The sequence below is a fragment of the Conger conger genome, chromosome 16 (genome assembly GCF_963514075.1).
Source record: "Conger conger chromosome 16, fConCon1.1, whole genome shotgun sequence".
Classification (NCBI taxonomy): Eukaryota; Metazoa; Chordata; class Actinopteri; order Anguilliformes; family Congridae; genus Conger; species Conger conger.
The window spans coordinates 8,587,560-8,603,057 of record NC_083775.1 but is presented as its reverse complement, the minus strand read 5'-3'; the positions used below and the strand labels follow the sequence as shown (position 1 = coordinate 8,603,057).

The following is a 15,498-nucleotide window of genomic DNA, read 5'->3' as shown; positions in this document are numbered from 1 at the left end:
CCCTCATCTATTGTCACTCGATCTTTAGCCCCTTGTTGTATTTTGTACTTTAATCTAGGACTTTTGAATTTGTATTTGCCTCGGTACTGTAGTTCCTGACTTTATTACTTGAAGACTTGGCCTATCTACCTTGTGTACTACACTTGTGTTCATGGCTTTACAACCAATCATATGTGAATTGCACCTTATTCAACTTGTTCTGGACTGCAGTCACCCACTCTTTGGCTCTCCGAGTCTCTTACTCATTAGCTTTCAACCTCAGATAATCGTAACATTGCAAAATAGCACATATGCCACCATTACACCTGTCTGTTGGCACTCGCTGCTGCAGGTGAAACGGTGTGCAATTTAAAACCACACTGCCTCAACAGCTCGACTAGCCCTCTCTTGTTCAAGGATAGGCACTTAGAAATATCCTTGTGAAAGTGGTTTTGCACCAGGAAACAACAGGAAGGAAGGCAAGGGAAAGCTCTGTACGATGCAGAAAGAGAAGGTTCGACCACTGTGATTATAATACAGCTCGACAACAGGGAGAGAGAGGGAAGGCAGGGAGAGAGGCGAAGACGTAAATAATTACGTCCTGAAAGCATGAATCAGGGACCTGACAGCAGGCCAAAATCAAAGACTGAAAAAAAAAAAAAAAAAAAAAAAAAAAAACCACACAAAGAATCACTGTGGGTGCCAAGCAACAGAAACACACACTCAGTGAGGTGGTGTTATCACACTCTCACACACTCACACACACACACACACACACACACACACACACACACACGGTTTTGACGGGGTAGAGTACATGTACTTACACAAGCACATAACTTTAAATAAAAACATCTGAATGTAAACGCGGAGGCAGCGGTGCAGGGTGGGGGGGAGGGGCTGTACCTGGGTGTGGGCGTGCCTTCCTCCTGTGTGGAGGTGGTGTTGGTGGTCCCATTGGTGAGGGTGCCCTGTGAGGGCATGACCAGGGACAGGGTGACGCTGGTTTTGCTGGTGCTCTGGCTGTTGGAGTAGGGCACTGACACGGGGTAGAGGCGCCCTCCTAGCCCCAGAAACGCACAACAGGAAGAGGTTGACACCACAGCAGGAAGTACATGGAAACATATCGCATGACTGATCACTGGCACTGAAAAGGCTTTCAAGCTCCACGCATATGCACACACACACACGCACACACACACACGCACACTCTCTCTCACACACACACACACACACACACACTCTCGTACACACACACACTCTCTCTTGTAAATATACACACACACATACATATACACACACACACACACACTCTCCCGTAAATATACACACACACACACACACACACACACACACACACTCTCTCTCTCTCTCTCTTGTAAATATACACACACACATACATGCATACACACGCACACACACACACACACTCTCTCTCTCTCTCTTGTAAATATACACACACACACACATACACACACACACTCTCTCTTGTAAATATACACACACACATACATACATACACACACACACACACACACACACACACACACACTCTCGTACCCTGCGTGGGCGTGAGGGCGCAGTCGGACAGGGTGTAGTTGAGGGTGCGTATGAGCAGGCTCATGTCCTCGTGCCGGGAGCAGTGTGCTGAACGCTGCCTCCCGCTGGCGAAGGCGTCGTGGTGCAGCCTCTTCACCCGCTCCACCACAGCCTGCGCCGCGCCCTCCAGACTGCTCTGCTGAGCCAGCTCTGCCGCCACGATCGCCACCATCTCCTGAGAGGGGGAGGGAGGGAGGGAGGGAGAGAGGGAAGGAAGGAGGGAGGGAGGGAAGGAGGGAGGGAGAGAGGGAAGGAGGGAAGGAGGGAAGGAGGGAGAGAGGGAAGGAGGGAAGGAGGGAGGGAGAGAGGGAAGGAGGGAGGGAGAGAGGGAAGGAGGGAGGGAGAGAGGGAAGGAGGGAAGGAGGGAAGGAGGGAGGGAGAGAGGGAAGGAGGGAGGGAGAGAGGGAAGGAGGGAGGGAGGGAGGGAGGGAGGGAGAGGCTCTGCGTTGGCTCTTTAAAGTACACCTGAGGTCGGTTGCTTCATTCATTTATTCTTAAATCAGCAGTTTACCTTTCCCACACACTGCTCAACATTTACCATCTAAATGTGGCCTTCGCCTAAATTGCAGGTTCCTAGAAACACACGGTGACGTTAATAACAGTTCTGAGAAATTTCATCACCTCCGGGGAACGGGTTTATTTGGAAATACCACTCAGGCACTCTGTCAACAGCACCACAGATGCGGTTGGCATCCAAACCAAACCAAACCTGCTGCAGTGTTCAATATTTCTCAAAGAGGCTCGCGCTACCCTTGTCCCTGTGAAACCCCAAACCACTACGTACAGAGACACTGCGGTTAATCACGTCTCACAGAGAGGCGGAGTCCTGCGACCCAGAACGCACCTGATTGGCCTGCTCGGGGCCGTGGGCAGCCTCAAGGGCTTTGATCAGCCCCTCGGACATCAGGAGGAGGAACCCAGAAACGCCCTCCAGCGATTGGCTGCCGTGGATCTCTGGCTCGGCCGTGATTGGCTTGCTTTTGGCTGCGCTAGTAACAGGAAAACAAAGGGGATTGAGAGTGTGTCCGGGACACTGTCAGCGTCCGACAGCGCAGTGTCAGTGGTCAGGGAACAGGGCCCGTGACCTCAGCCCAGCTCAGACCAAAGATTCGCGATTCGTCAAGCTGCGAAGGGCGATGACAAGCACCGGCATCAGACGTTCTCAGACAGGCAGTTCACACCGCTGCGACTCCCCGCTGTAAACGTGAGCACGGCACTGTGTTCGTTTCACTAAAATATCTAACCACGTAAAAAAAAAAAGAAGAAGAAGTCATCAGCGTAAGTCACTCTGGATAAGAGAGTACTGAATGCCAAAATGAAAGACGGGGAACGACACAGGGTGACTTGACTAATTTTAATAATTATAAATTGACTCGTTTGGGATGACAACGAACAAGTGAACTGAAGGAGAATGTGCTTCCGTAAGACTGAGAGACTGAATAGGGGAGTGGGGGGCAGCCTGTAGCCTCATGGCTAAGGTACACGACTGGAACGCGTAAGGTTGGTGGTTCAAGCCACGATAACTGCACGGCTGTTTGGCCCTTGAACAAGGCCCATAACACCACGTTGCTCTGGGGGGGGGGGGGGGGGGGTTCTCCCCTGCTTAATCTAATCAACTGTAAGTCTCTTTAGCTATTTAGTTGACGCTTTTATCCAATGTAACACGATGAGTCAGCAAAGCCAAACTATAGCCAACTGTTCAGGACATGACATTTCGTCCTGCACAAGAGCTACTCCAGCACGTGTTCAAATTCAAAAATGTGTAAATACAGTATTCATTTTCTTAGAATTTCCTTCAAAATTCTGGTCTTATTCTGAAACGTATTAAGTGTTTTCTTCCTGTGTTTTGTTGTGTTACTCCTTGTCTTGTATATGTGGAACACATAAATGAGTATATATATATATATATATATATATATATATATATATATATATGTGACAGGATCTGTCACATCTGTTCATGCTGCAGTATCCACCTGTGTGCCGTTTTGGGGGGTCTCACCTGAGCAGGTCGATGTCGGTGTAGTTGAACTTGACGCGGTAGTCCCCGATCCTACGCGTGCTGGTCTGGCCAGCGATCGGGCCGGCCTGCCTCAGACGGGTGGGGTCCAGACCTGGGGGACAAATACTGATCTGTTAACCGTCTTCTCTGTTAAACATTTCAATGTGTGTTTTTTTTTTTTTTTTTTTTTTTTTTTTTCTTTCTTTGCACCACGTGACCTTACCTCACAACATACTTTGGAGGCAAATACCATAAAATCTACAATTAATGCTCATCTCCCTCAAATTAAAGGTGACGGGGTCTGCACTTTGATTCACGGTTTCATCTCAAATCCGATGTGCTGGAGCACAGGGCCAAAAGAACAGAAATTATTGTACCACAAGCACAGCTGCTAATACGGGGGTGTACCTGGTGAGATCGGAAAAAGGACTGCACACTGGCTTGAAGCTCCAAACAAACAAATAGTAGTATTTATTTTGGAATGAGATGCTTACTTACTTACTTTACTTACTTTACTTACTTACTTACTTACTTACTTATTTTAACCAAAGGGCTTCTTCGACCACATTGGTCGATGATATTAACTGGTAAAATAAATACTCTCAGTTGTTTTCTTTTGGAGCATCAAGCGAGTGTGACTGCTGCTTCGATCCCCGGTGCAGCCACAATAACATCTGCACAGCCGTTGGGCCCTTGAGCAAGGCCCTTAACCCCACGTTGGATGAAAGCTGCAATGTAATGTAGCACAACAGTGTAACTGGTTCCAGCTTCGAGAGACAGCACCCCCTCCAGGGCCCCCCGCCCCTCCAGGGCCCCCCCGCTTCTGAACTCACCCAGCAGGGCTAGTCTCTGGACCTCTTCCTCGTTGTCGGTGGTGTGGTCGTGGCTGATCTGGATCACCTGGTTCTGCCCGTCACTGGAAGACTTGCACAGCAGAGCGCGGTTGGTACCTGGCCCACAGACACCAGGGGAGGGTGAGAACGGGAATGGCAGACATGCATTCATGCGAACAGACACAGATGGTTCCCTTACATACAGAAAGCTACTTCCTCTCTCATACCGACAAACTCAGTACTGAGACACCAAGTCCAAGCTAAACCTCTCAAAGCCCTCAGCCAAAGCACTCGATGAAAAGAACCTTAAGACGTCATATTTCCCTGTGCTGGTACTACAGAATTAACAACAGTATGCTAAACTCCAACCCTGAAGTCGTTTAGCCTGTGGCTGTTTGGAAGACCTAGAACTGAACCCCCCCCCCAGACAAGCCCACACCCACCTACGTTGGCGATGTACAGCTTGTTGTTGAGGATTAGGGCCACTACAGCGGTGGCCCCGCCTGATACCTCCTGCTCCAACACACCAAGCCTCTCCGAGAGCTTCTGGTTCTGCGGGGACATCTGGTGAAACATCACACCCTTCAGAGAGACAGAATAAAGGGAGAGAATGGAGGGAGAGAGTGGAGGGAAGAGAGGGTGGGGGAGAAGAAAGGGGGGAGAGAGTGGAGGGAAGAGAGGGTGGGGGAGAAGAAAGGGGAGAGAGGGTGGGGGGGGGTGAGAGAGAAACGTCTGTTACTGCAGTTCAGAAGAACACGCTGAATCCGCTCTTCACTCAGCTATCCTGCAGCACAGGTGTTATCCCTCACCTTTACCAAAGCCTAAATGTCTGGGACTCTTCGCTGATTAGAAGCAAATGAGTCAAAAATGTTATTCATCTCTTCATGCTCGTTCAGTAAAGCACACCCATCTGTTGATGACTGCTTCTATAGGTGGCAAAGCAGTCATTTTTGTGTTGTTGCATTTAACTGAAACGTAACTGTGTGTGGTGAACCTCACTTTGCTCAAGTCCTTTCAGTTACTTGTAACAGTAGAACATTGCAGAAATTATTTAACGCCTAATCAATTAGTTTAATCAATGAAGTCTGCTGCTGCATCGGTAGGTGCCTGGTGTTAGCTCCCAGTCAGCTGAAACGAAAATGCTAACGCTAAACAAAAGGAAGTGCGTTTACCTCAGACTGTAGGTTAGCTTTCTCAGCCAAGGCGTCGTCAATGGTTTCAAAGTAGCTCTTCTCCACCACATCAAAAGCCTGAGAAAGAAATAAAGAAAAAGAAAGAGGGAGCAATGGAGAGAGAATTCTTGTTGAATAATCCCATTCAAAATGATCATCAGTTCTGTCTATGTGGTACATGTTATTACGGTTTTGGGGCTGAAGTGTTCGTATTATTGAGCAGAGAACATGAGTCTATATGGTTAGCATTGTATTTTTATTTCATTTATAGCATGAGCAGTGCTTCAGATCTGTTGCCTCATGCTATGGATGCTACCTCTTCATACGGGCCTTAAACCTAGCTTTATTGTATTAAAAAAATGATCTTCTATTTCGATACAACCCTAATTTTAACTACATTCTTCTATCATCAATATAACGTGTGCCAGTTACAGCTTACATTAGGAAGGTTCTGCAGAAATTTAACAAAGCAATGTTATGACTGCGAAGCATCACAGTTTTGGACATAAGAATCGCTAGGCTGACGATGCTTTACGTGTCCTGTGTCCCCATAGCAGTACCCGCTCTTCACCAACCTGCAAGAGGATTCTCCTGACGTCTGCGTCGGTGTGGCTGGAATTCAGCTGTCCCAGCAACAGTTCAGCCGTCAGGCGCTGAGCGACAAAGTTAGCCACTCGGCCCCCATCGAAGCCGTTGAACACCCCGTAGAGGAAGCAGCCGTCCTCGCCTCTGAAATGCAGCGCGATCGTGCAGGTGAGGGCCAGGAGGCAATACCTGATCAGCGCTATCAGTCGCATGTGCGAAGGACTATTCACTGATTCGTGTCATTTTGGGAACACGGTCTCCCTTCTCACGTCACTGACCTGAATCTGAAGTGCCCATCCTCGTTCGGGTGACTCTGAGTGCTCTTGCCGTCAGGACCGTACACACAGTTGGCTGTTGTGTACACCCCACACAGCTGACACAGCGGGAGGTCGTCAGTCCAGCTCTGCTGCTGCTCGGAAATAAAAACCACAACGACTATTAACTTAACCGAGCAACTGTGCAATGTGTGCATAGATACCCGTCATTTAGCCAATAGGCTTTAAAGACCCAGAAATCCCAGAAAAGCAAACAAATCTGTGCCATTAGCACAGCAGTATCATCTTTTACTTCATTTTTACTAGTAGTTGTAGTAACCAAGACTGAAGAGACGTTTCTTAAAATATATTAAAAAATCACTTTCATAATAAAAAAAAAAAAATACAAGACATATTCTAGGAAGGATCAACATATTGCCATATATTTTACATTTTTTGAACGATATGCCAATATATTTTATGTTTATTATTATACTAGCAGGTATTGTGCTCGAGATGTCTCTCGTGTCTAATGTTAGTGTTTCTCAAATGTGCAATATACTGTGATGGGCGTGAATTGAGCTAAATAAAGCCCGTTTATAAAGGCAGCATTTAAATAATACAGACATATAAAACAGTTCCTTTTATTAAAAAAATAAAAATACAATCATTCATTAGTAAAACAAAACAGCATATTATCTAGGCTATAACTACTAACAACTATGAATCAGGAAGTTTGCCAACTAACGTTAACTTAGCCTAGCTATAGTATTGTATCTTTTGATTCCTCATACGCGTACAACCTTTCAGTTTTATAAGCAAGCATGACCCGACCAGTTAACTAACTTGGCTATCTACAAATACAAGGTATCTGTGCTGGCTAGTTGACTAAAACTACACCCAACTTCGTGTCTGCCCAACAGTGCAGTGTCTTGCTAATTGTAGCTATCTAGCTAGCTAGGCTACATCCCACTACAATCAGCCCTTCATGTGAGCAAAAGCTAATTTACATCACCGGCCTTGCATAAACAGAAACTATGGATAATGTTGGTTTGCATATAACAAGCACACTTAATTGCCCTCGCCCCCATATACATAAATAAAAGACTGAACTTCGCTAGGTAGAATGACTGATTTAGCAAGACAACAAGAAAAGCAGTGGCTGCAAAATGTTAGCCAGTTAGATTCATATACAACGTCAACAAACGTCTTTGAGGGCCACAGCGATAAAAAACGATCTACATAAACGCATACTAATCTCGAACTCCTCCAGATAGCTATCCGAAACCAGCATGAAGTCACCCAAACAAATTATTTATTGTTATCTTACGCTTTGCATTAAATTCCTCCGCTGCGCCGCCATCTTAAGCGGAACTAGCTCACCAGCATCACTCTTCTCATACAAGTTCGCAGTGCTCTGCCATTTTTTTCCAGTACAGCACCGCCCACCCACACTGTAACGTTAATAGTTGTAATTTGTCTCCATCTAATGGAGATCCAAAGCTGCACAGTATACTATGTGGAACTATGTTTGCTTATTTTAACCAGTGGCCAAATAATGTTTGTTGTTAATCCATATCTCCTTAGAATCACCCGAGAGACCATTCCTGCTGAAAAAACAGCTCAAGCTACTGGTTGACCAATTGAGACCAGCTCCCAGCTTGACATGGTTTTGCTGGTTACCCAGTTCAGACCAGCTCCCAGCTTGACATGGTTTGACGTTACGTTTTGAAGCTCTGACAAGCTTCTACCACTAGCATACCCAGCTAGACCAGCTTGGGCGTGCCCTTCTGACCCTGTGTGAAAAAGCCCAGGGCCAGAGAAACATCGCAAAGCACCACTGTTTCGTCATTCTAACTGTAACATGCTTGGGTCTTATGACGTGGAAACCTTGGTATTCACACATAAATAGCAGCAACGTCATGGGAAGTAAACACTGCCTTTAAACATGCATGTCTTGTACTCTTGAAAACAGTAACAATGCAGTCCTCGTACGAATATGTAAGTGTTTCTCCTATTTCAGCTCTTATAAACTATTTTGCCGATAGAATTGATATTATCTGATTTTATGGTTTCTGCGACGTAGCTATATCGCCCTCTTTAAAAAAAGAATTCGTTAATTGTTTTTTGCATTCGTTAATTTTCAAGCGAATTTGTAAGACGACAAGCAGCATCAGGATGTGCCCAATTTCTAAGATTTCTTACACAGTTTGAATGCAGATATATTACGACCATAGCCTGGGGCAAATTACTGTGGATGACCAACTCGGCCATATAAACACATAGAGCTTATCCTGTAGAAACAAATTGTGTGTGTTATCACTTTACGGAGGCTGTAGGAGTAAGGCAGAGCAGACATGCACATTTGGTATATTTTATTTAGTTTGGCCTAATAAGTCATAAAGTAATACCTTTCCCTATGACCTGCTTGCAATACCAGCTGGGTTATGCTTCCACTTATCATGTTTAATATGTCTGGATATGTCTGGATAAGAGCGTCTGCCAAATGCCAATAATGTAATATGTGCATGTTCATGTAACCGAATGTGTCTGTGTATGAGAGAGATGAGGAATTGATGTGTATCAGTGTGTCAGAAATGGGGAGAAAGAAAGAAAAAGAATGAGAGAGGTCAGGGTGGGGGTGAGAAACATGGTCACCCTCTCACCTGAGAGCTTTTGAGTCTTAAGAGAACCCATGTCCCTGTTTTTCAAATTGATGTTTGTGATGTTTTTTGATGTTTTAGTTTAACAGTGCCAGAAGAAGGGATGCCGTAACACCTTATTTTGTTTGAGGTCTTTGTGTGTGTGTGTGTGTGTGTGTGTGTGTGTGTATGTGTACAGTATTTGTGTGTATGTATGTATGTGTACAGTATTTGTGTGTATGTATGTGTGTGTGTGTGTGTGTGTGTGTGTGTGTATATGTATGCGTGTGAAAAGACGAAGGTGTCTGGTTCCGTCTCTCTCAGCCGGAGTTCTTCCCAGCCGAGCTCCAACTGGAGACTAAGCGGCTGGTGTGCCGAATAATGGAGGAGACGGGGAAGGAGCTGATCGGCCTGGGCCGGGACCGCGCCCGCGCCTCTCCCGCGCGCGACCCGGGCTGCACGTTCACCGAGGGCCCCCCCCGGTCCCCCAAACCCAGGGGGGCCGGTGCGGGGCCGCTGGACCCCGACACCACCGTTTACATGCAGGACCCCGACGACGACGGGTCCTGCATGGGCGTCAGGATCTGGGGCTTCGCTGAGCTCCTGGTGCGGCAGGCGACCCAGCTGATCCTGGCGTCCCGGCGCTGCGGAGCCGAGCCCCTGATGGACCTGGACGCGGCCGAGCGCCGCCACGTGGAGCTGCTGTACCGCTTCGTGGAGCAGGTGGTGAAGAACCTCCTGGAGAACATCACCCACCTGAAGGAGGCCCCGCCCGCCGCGGAGGCCCCCCTGAGGCTCTGCCCGTCGGAGACGACTCTGTGGGGGCCGTGCGGACTGGCCGCCCTGGAGGAGGAGCCCGCTCTGGCGCCGTCCCCCCGGGACGCCCCTCAGGTATCCGTCTTTCAGATGAGACGCGAAAGGTCCTGACTCACCGTGGTCATTACCGTTGACATGGCACTCTTCACGATGAGCAGGGGGGTTCCCCGGCGTCTTGACTCAATTCCCCAACTGGCTCTCTCAGTCGGCCTCCTAATCATCCCCTCATTTATTTGTGTGGTGAGTGTTGTGGCGCAAAATGGCTGCCGTTGCATCTCCCAGGTGGGTGCTACACATTGCTGGTGGTTGAGGCGAGTTTCCCGATCATCACTGTAAAGCGCTTTGAGTTTGAGAAAAGGCACTATACAAATGCAAGGAATTATTATTATTAATTATGTACCCCAACATTCGGCACTGCTCCCCAGCACAGCCAATCACAGCAGGGATACCTGTTCGTCTGTGAAAACTGTCAGGCTGCCAAATGTATTTTTTCAGGGGGCAGCCTATAGCCTAGTGGCTAAGGTACATGACTGGCATCCGGAAGACCCATGACTGGGACCCCGGTTTAGCCGAGATCCATGCAGTTGTTGGGCCCTTGAGCAAGGCCCTTAACCCCACACTGCACCAGGGGGGATTGTCCCCTGCTTAGTCTAACTGACTGTAAAACTGTAAGTTGCATTGGATAAAAGCGTCAGCTAAATAACTGTAATGTAATGTAATGTAATGCATAGTGAGTGAGTGATTCAGGTATTCAGTGTGTACCTGTATTGTTCTTTAACAGTCCTTTGTCTCTGCATAGGCACGCAAAGGAAATATTTAGGCAGGAAAGAGACGCAGCCCATTGCATTTCCATTAATCCAGATAGGAAGAGATTTGCTAATACACAGCAAATAGGGTTTAAGGTCTTTCAGGGCCCACCTTTTCATTTTCATTACATTTACAGTTCAGAGTTTAGCAGATGCTCTTATCCTCAGTGGCTTACACAGATTACAGTTCTACTCGCAATCCGTTTATACAGCCCAATATTTACTGAAGCAATTCAGGTTAAGTACTTTGATCAAGGACAGGGTGGCCTGTAGCGTAGTGGTTAAGGTAAAGGACTGGGACTCGCAAGGTTTGTGGTTCGAATCCCAGTGTAGGCACAATAAGATCCGCACAGCCGTTGGGCCCTTAACCCTGCATTGCTCCGGGGGGGGGGTTGTCCCCTGCTTAGTCTAATCAACCGTAAGTTGGATAAAAGCGTCAGCTAAATAACAAATAACACCGCCACCACAACACGTCTTCTCTGTTCAACAGGTTTCTCTGGCCAGTGAGCTGACGGGTGTAGAGAGGGCACAGCCCAAAAGCAAGCAGAAGTTGCCCAAGCCGCCATTTCGGCTGACGCGGGTACGCTGTGGGGGTGACCGGGTCACACCAAAATCAGAATGTTATTTTTGCCAGTGGAAAAGAGCGTGTCGTGTGCAGCCATGATGATGACCACTGGTGTTCTCTTCTCCTCATTTTCAGATGTTCGCCAACTCAGTGGCGCCGTTGATCGTTGAAGGTAACTCGCCGCACTCCGCCGACTGCAGTGTTCAGTCAAGCCTCTCTTCACGTTGTAGTCTTGCCGCACGATGCTTGTGGGAAACATGGCCGTACTAAGCACGTCTGTGCCATGGTGAAAAGTGTAGACTAAGAAATGTATCTGCCACTGTGAGGGGGGTCACTGCAGCCTCAACCCTGAGTGGATGTGCTGTGCTCTCGCTGGTCTACAGATTCACTGGATGACTCTGCTTCTCTCTGTGCCACTGATAAACCCGAGAAGAGCCGCTCCTCTCTGACCAATGCCCTGTCCGGGTTCTTCTGCTTCAGCTGCAGTACTGGTATCCACAAGTAGGGGGAAGTAAAACCTCCTTCACCATATTCTTCTGTAATAATCTCTTGGGGAGCTCAGGAATACAGCATATGTCTTTAAGAAACTTGCTTTTATCACAGTTATTTTACTGTTTTTGTTGCTTCTGTGTGACCTCAGGTAAGGCACCACACCCAGCATATGGGGATAAATTTACATCATTCTGTAAGAACGGTGGATATTAGCATATTTGGCCACTTTTAAAATGATTTTTGGGTCAGTGTTTGCATATGCTGTCTGCTGTTACGTAGTTTCCTTCCCTTCTTTTAAATGGAGCAGTTATGCTTTCATGTGATGTCCAGAAAGGACTAAAATTAACATGCAACTGTGAATGTGCATTTTTTTCGCAAAACAATTTTTCGCACCTTTCCATGATTACATTGTAAGTTTCTGCATAGATGTGCCAACCATAGAAAATGGAAATAATTTCTAAGTTTTGCTATTTGCCCTGTTGCAGGGCAGAGTTACAATAATAGTGGTGTGAGTGGCTGTGGTAACAGTACGACTTTCAGTGAACACAAGCACATGTAAACAGTGTGTCTCGTGTCTGTACTGTATTTTAGAGCAGGTTTGAGTGACGACAGGACCCTCCCCTTAATGAAATTTCACCACCGACATGTTTAAAATTTTAAATTTTTTGATGTGCAGTATTTTGAGTTGGCCAGGAGTTATCATGGAAAGCACTGAAAAAAAAGTCAATCTCAACAAGTATTTTAGTCTTGTATTAAGACATAAAATCTTATTTCGTTTTACTTTTTTGGTAAATGAGACAAACATATTGCCAATGGGGTAAGGCTGTTTGACTCATTTCTGAATTTGCCGATGGCGTAAGGAAATTTCACATGTCAAGCAAACAGTAACTTAAAACAAGGTAATATGTTTTACTTGAGAGAGAAAAAAAAAGATCGTAAGTCTTATTACAAGACAAAAAACGCTTGTTAAGACTCAATTTTGCAGTGAGTGTATTAGATCCCATCATCTCACAACTCACATCTACTCCTCTCTTGGAAGCAATACTTGAAACACTATTAAAACACTGACTGATGTGTGCCTGTATTTCAGAGAAAAAGTTAACTTCCTGTTTACTTCCTGAAACATTCTCATCATCATATCATATCATGCCACATCATACGTCTCTTTGCTTTGAAATACAAACATGGTTTCTGTTGAGGAGAGGCATGTTCAAAGTGAACTGTCATGTTAACAACCCACAATCCCCACCTCACCCCCCTGTACAAAAAAAACAACCACACAGGTTGAAAATTGAGACAACGTCATTTATTCACTTTTCTCCCAACAAAGTCTATTACATCTATATTAGATTGCTCACAAACAACCAACAGACAGGAAAGAATTAACCGTGTTAGTTAATCAACTGAACGCACTAATTATTTTCATACCTTATCTCACATCGAAAAATACACCCTTTCCCCCTCCATTTGATAGCAACATTTTGAGATCATACAGCTCCTATAAATAGTCTAAATAGTTTTGTATTTGGTTACATGTTTCCATATCTAACTTCTTCTTTAGAAAGTAAAAAAAGCAAAAACAGAACAAAACAAAATCCAAAGAGGAAATGTTACCTGAACCAAAACAAATGATCACACTATAAAGGAATCAGAGCCCCAGAATGAAGTCATATCTCTGCAGACTCTCTTCTACACATAATCATGTATTTATTATTCATTACATGTATGTGTGTGTGTTTGTGTGTGTTTGTGTGTGAGAGAGAGTGTGTGCATGTATGTATGTATGCTTATTAGAGAAATGTAAAAAGTAATATGGGAGCACCAGCCAAATAAATATGTAAATGTATACAAGTATATACACACACATACATATCTGTATACTTATGTGGGCTTGTGTTACATTTCCCTGTAAAATGCACTGATAAGCATTTATAATATGCTCATTTTCAATATTTCATAGTTCCAAAATCTACAGTTGCACTATGTTTCATTCACACTTGCCATAATTTAAAAATGCATCATAAATAACATTTAAAAAAATAAATCAATAAATAAGATGCTGAGTTATTGGTTTGTCTGCATGAACAGCAGTTAGGCCGGCAGGTGGTGTACTGTAAGTAAGCAGGCTCCAGAAGCTTCTATGATTAAGCAGGGACCCCCCAGTCAAAGCACTGGTTGTACTGAGCTGGCAGTTCACTTTGGGGGATAAGCGTTGAGATTAGCTCGAATGGAGTCGCTAAGCGACGGCTTTTGTGTGCTGCGCTAGGAGTGTGTTCACATCCATACCTTCGGTGGCCTCTAGTTGGCGCCGCCAACTGCATTCACTTGCCAGTTAAGAGTATGTCATGATGGACAGATTGGCTGACAGGGCCGGGCAGCCAATCAGATTACACTCGGCCAGAGCCTTCCGCTTCACCCAATGACAGCGATTTCGGGTTGAGACAGCCGACTGGCGAAAGGCCACAGACCTGCGGAGCACCAGCGACGTGATCGAGGACGGTGCCGCAGCCCAAACCCATCGAGTACAGGTTGACCTTTGACCTCCCTACAGCCTCTCCTGGGCCCAGCCAGGTCTCAGGGAGAAGGGAGTGCTCGAGTTGTCATTTGAGTTTAGTCAGTATTAAAAATGTTAGTTCATCGGACTCACTAGTGCAGGGGTGTGCAGGCAGGGCTGTATCTATTCTTGATTTCATACTCCTGCTGCTCGTTATATAATTAACCCAGCCGTTTACTTGATCTGACATCTTTTGCTGTATGTTTTTTTTTAACAAGCTCATGATTGACTGCTGATGACCGTTTCTGTGACCATTCATGAATGGTCGTACTGTACTCCAGCCGTACGAGTGAAACGGCGTCGATGTGTACGGCTAATTAGCTAATTGAGTCATGGTAATCAGTGGGAGCAAAACCTGCATGGACGGCAGTCCTCGGGGGATGGGGTGCCCCTCCCCTGCACGAGTGGATGACCACATCACCAGTGAACCTCACCACTGCCAAAGGAAGCAAGGGATTGTGGGTACTCAGTATGTGAGTACGCCCGGCATGTTTTTGAAAAGGGTTAAGTTTCACTTTGATGTAACCCCTGATGTAAAATCCAACTTGAAATACCAGCTACCAGCTGTTTTGAAACATACAGTAGCTTGAGCTGGTCTAACTGGTCAGCCAGCTACCAGCCATTTCAACACCTAGCTTGAGCTGGTTTTTTTTCCAGCAGGGACCAGCTCTAATGACAGATGGTACCCTGTGAATAATTCACATGGGGGCACTGAGAGGGAGATTTCAGCACGGCAAAATGACCCAATGTCTTGTTCTTTGCTGAAAACTTTTTTTTTTTTTTCATCGTCACATATAAATCTGTAGAGAACGGAGAAAGCCGTGGCAGTAAGGTAGCACAGCTACTGCAGTGGACTGCACACAGGCCCTATCGGGTTCTGATAAAGCTTGTCCCAGAAGACACTGCGGCTGTTTCCTAGCGGTTGAGTTGTTTGAATTCCCGCCGCTTTGACCGTCCGAGCCTGGCAACAATCCGTCGGTGAGAATCTACCCCTAACTTCAGCACAGCCGCTAACCTACCACACAGCTGAGATTATGACCTGCTACTGGCCTACTGGCATGACCTCGCCCACCCCCCCCAAAAAAAACCGTGAATCCAACCCCCACTCCCTCCCCCCCCCCCCCCCCCAGACTGAAGGCAAACTGGCATGGACACACACACTGGTCTTGGCAGTGCCCTTCCCCAACCCACAGAGATTA

General features: G+C 46.3%; 2 protein-coding genes across 3 annotated transcripts in view; one reads left to right on the top strand and one right to left on the bottom strand.

Moving 5' to 3' along the window:
• Window positions 1-7,904, bottom strand: part of tab1 (TGF-beta activated kinase 1/MAP3K7 binding protein 1) — a 16,978-nt gene extending 9,074 nt beyond the window's left edge. The window contains exons 1-10 of the mRNA XM_061223554.1: window positions 7,755-7,904; window positions 6,449-6,579; window positions 6,161-6,314; window positions 5,586-5,663; window positions 4,857-4,995; window positions 4,414-4,530; window positions 3,581-3,692; window positions 2,423-2,567; window positions 1,540-1,753; window positions 863-1,042 (exon numbers count right to left, since the gene is read on the bottom strand). Coding sequence (XP_061079538.1) covers window positions 863-1,042; window positions 1,540-1,753; window positions 2,423-2,567; window positions 3,581-3,692; window positions 4,414-4,530; window positions 4,857-4,995; window positions 5,586-5,663; window positions 6,161-6,314; window positions 6,449-6,579; window positions 7,755-7,787 — 1,303 coding nt within the window. The 5' untranslated portion in view covers window positions 7,788-7,904. The remainder of the gene's footprint in view (window positions 1-862; window positions 1,043-1,539; window positions 1,754-2,422; window positions 2,568-3,580; window positions 3,693-4,413; window positions 4,531-4,856; window positions 4,996-5,585; window positions 5,664-6,160; window positions 6,315-6,448; window positions 6,580-7,754) is intronic.
• LOC133114291 (large ribosomal subunit protein uL3) overlaps window positions 1-15,498 on the top strand; it is a 294,631-nt gene that overhangs the window by 253,637 nt on the left and 25,496 nt on the right. The window lies entirely within an intron of this gene.